The 2632-nt window shown below is 44.1% G+C and overlaps 1 protein-coding gene across 1 annotated transcript in view; it reads left to right on the plus strand.

The window, feature by feature from the left end:
• The window catches only part of adgrd2 (adhesion G protein-coupled receptor D2), an 88613-nt gene extending 86584 nt beyond the window's left edge, over nt 1-2029 (plus strand). Inside the window, exons 23-24 of the mRNA XM_074671392.1 lie at nt 1817-1875; nt 1976-2029. Of these exons, the coding sequence (XP_074527493.1) occupies nt 1817-1875; nt 1976-2029 (113 nt within the window). The remainder of the gene's footprint in view (nt 1-1816; nt 1876-1975) is intronic.
• Nucleotides 2030-2632: the final 603 nt, after the last annotated feature.

Here is a 2632-nt window from a genome sequence, read left to right on the forward strand (position 1 = left end):
AAACTGAGTTCTGGTCTCAACAACTTTCTCAACAACTGAACTAAACAATAGAACAATAACCTGAGCACAAAAATAATGAGGATTACTGTTCCCTTTTCCTACATTTAAACATTCAAAAAAAAATCTAAAATCTAATTCAAGTTATTTTCTACATTGAAAAACACACCAACTTGTCTTTGGCAAACAGCTCTTAAAGACCACTGCTGTGTCCAGTGACATGCAACGTTATGGGCTTCTACAGCGTTCCCAGGCCAGTTGAGAGATGTAATCTTTCCACCGTGTCCTGGGTCTTCCTCAGGGTCTCCTCCTAGTTGGACATGTCCAAAATACCTCCTAAGGGAGGTGTCCAGGGGGTATCTTTACCAGATGCCTGAACCACCCCATCTTGCTCCTCTTAAAGCCTCTCCCAGAGGTCCAAGCTACGAACCCCATTCCTATGGCTGAGCCCAGACACTCTGCAGGGGAAACTTATCTCAGCAGCTTTTAACAGCGATCTTGTTCTTTTGGTCACGACCCACTTCTTGTGGCCGTAGGTGAGGGTGGAACATAGATTGACGGGTAAATTGAGATCATTGCCCTCTGGCTCAGCTCTCTCTTCACCACAACGGACCAGTATAGTGTCTCGGCACTGCCGATCCTTCTGTCAATCTCTCGCTCCATTTTCCCCTCACTCATGAACAAGACCCTGGGGTACTTGAACTCCTCCACTTGGGGCAAAGACTCTCTCCAGACCTGGAGTGGGCAGTCCACCCTTTCCAGACTGAGAACCATGGCCTCAAACGTAGAGGTGCTGATCTTCATCCCGGCTGCTTCACACTCAGCTGCAAACCTCTCCAGTGCGAGCTGGAGGTCAGTGTTCCATGAGGCAAACAGGACCACATCATCTGCAAAAAGCAGAGATGGGATCCTGAGACCCCCGAACCTGACTCCCTCCACCACTTGACTGCACCTAGAAATCCTGTCCATAAAAGTAATGAATAGAATCAGTGTTTCTTTGTGGCATTTCTTTTAACTAAAACTGGGACAGGTCCCCAAATTACCAACCTATACTGTCCCACTTTGTGGTACCCTTCTGTTGGGGGGCCAGACATACCAATCTGACCCCCAAAGGGTGGAGCCAGAAACACTGCAGTCCTTTGATTGGTTCAAAGAATCGTCACTTCTAGCCACTAGCAGAAACAAAGAACAACACATAATTGGGCTTTGTATTCACAAAGAAGACAAACTCCTGGATGTCTCCTATCTTTGCTCTTTGTTAACCATGTCGCTTTTTCCTCTCTGTTGGGTTTATCTGTGGGATACACTGTGTCGCACCGTTCCCTGTTACCATGTGGCCAATGCAGCTATCGACATCTGGCTTACACACCACCTACCAAGAAGGGCACGGTTCACTGTGGAAACCCAAAAACAACATTTTTGAGAATTACAGCCATGACATTTCTGTATTTAGAAATATATGTGCAAAATATCCATTTTTATGTTTTGTGCACTTTTTAGCAATGTATGATATTAATCTGGTCATTAGTCCATACATTTATTAAAGTTTGGGATATAAGAGTTGTAATGATGTTAAACAAATGATATATGCAAAAAGTGACACTAGAGCATGTAAAGATGTAAATGTATGCTCTGGCACACTCTGTATGGTAGGAAGTAAAAGGTTAAACATGCATAAAGAATATATGTTTGTCATCTGCAAACACTATTTCAGCGTGATAAAGTGAGACTGGCTTTGAGAGTTTTCTATGAAACCTTTCAGTTCTGAGTATCAGTCAACATGTTCTGATTTTGAGATGGGTCTGTTTTTGTCTTTCAGAGAGCTTCAGGAAGGAGAGCTTTGTGACTTTCTCTCTAAAATCAACATCAGGAAACCAAGTGAGTATTGCTTCTATGTCCATTATCGCTGCACTGTAGTCATATATTATGCATAAGCTGAAGTTTGACTGAGTACTGTCTGTGTTTTTGAATCAAACAGGTGGTCCAGCTGACTGGGTACAAGCCATCAGGTAAGACCCTGACAACGCAATGATGTCTCTAACTCATTTACAGCTCCAGCCAATCACATCATGAAATTCTATGAAACAAATCTAGCCACCATCTTTAATGACATCTATCTTTATCTATCATTATAAGCCAAAAGAAGCAAACCAGGCTTGCTTCAAACCGCACATTCAGTGTATTTAACTTAAAAATCTCAAATCACTGCTCACCCCAGTCCCCACTGGCGTTCCTCAGGGCTCTGTCTTTGGCCCCCTCTTCATTATCAACTTCCTACGTCTCGGTTAGGTCACTCTTCGCCAAGCCTAACAGTGTTCTGCCACCCTCATCCCCACCCTCAGCCTTGCTGAAGTTAAATCCTGGTCCACTTACAACTATCTCAAACTTGGTAGTCTTGTCAGCTCCAAACAAACTCTGGCAAAGTCTCCGAACCTCTCAGTGACCATTGACAATTCCTCAGTCACTCCCTCCCCCAAAGTGATGAGCCTGGGTGTCATCTTAGACTGTACTCTGTCCTTTGAAGGTCAAATCAATAACATCACTCAGTCAGGTTATTTCTACTAGCGTGACATCAGCCATCTCTGCCCATCTCTCACACCCAAAAGCAATGGCCTACTACACTAGCAGTGCCTGC

The sequence above is a fragment of the Halichoeres trimaculatus genome, unplaced genomic scaffold, assembly GCF_033239565.1.
Source record: "Halichoeres trimaculatus isolate MK-OKI-2021-1 unplaced genomic scaffold, fHalTri1.1 fHalTri1_scaffold_5, whole genome shotgun sequence".
NCBI classification, from domain to species: Eukaryota; Metazoa; Chordata; class Actinopteri; order Labriformes; family Labridae; genus Halichoeres; species Halichoeres trimaculatus.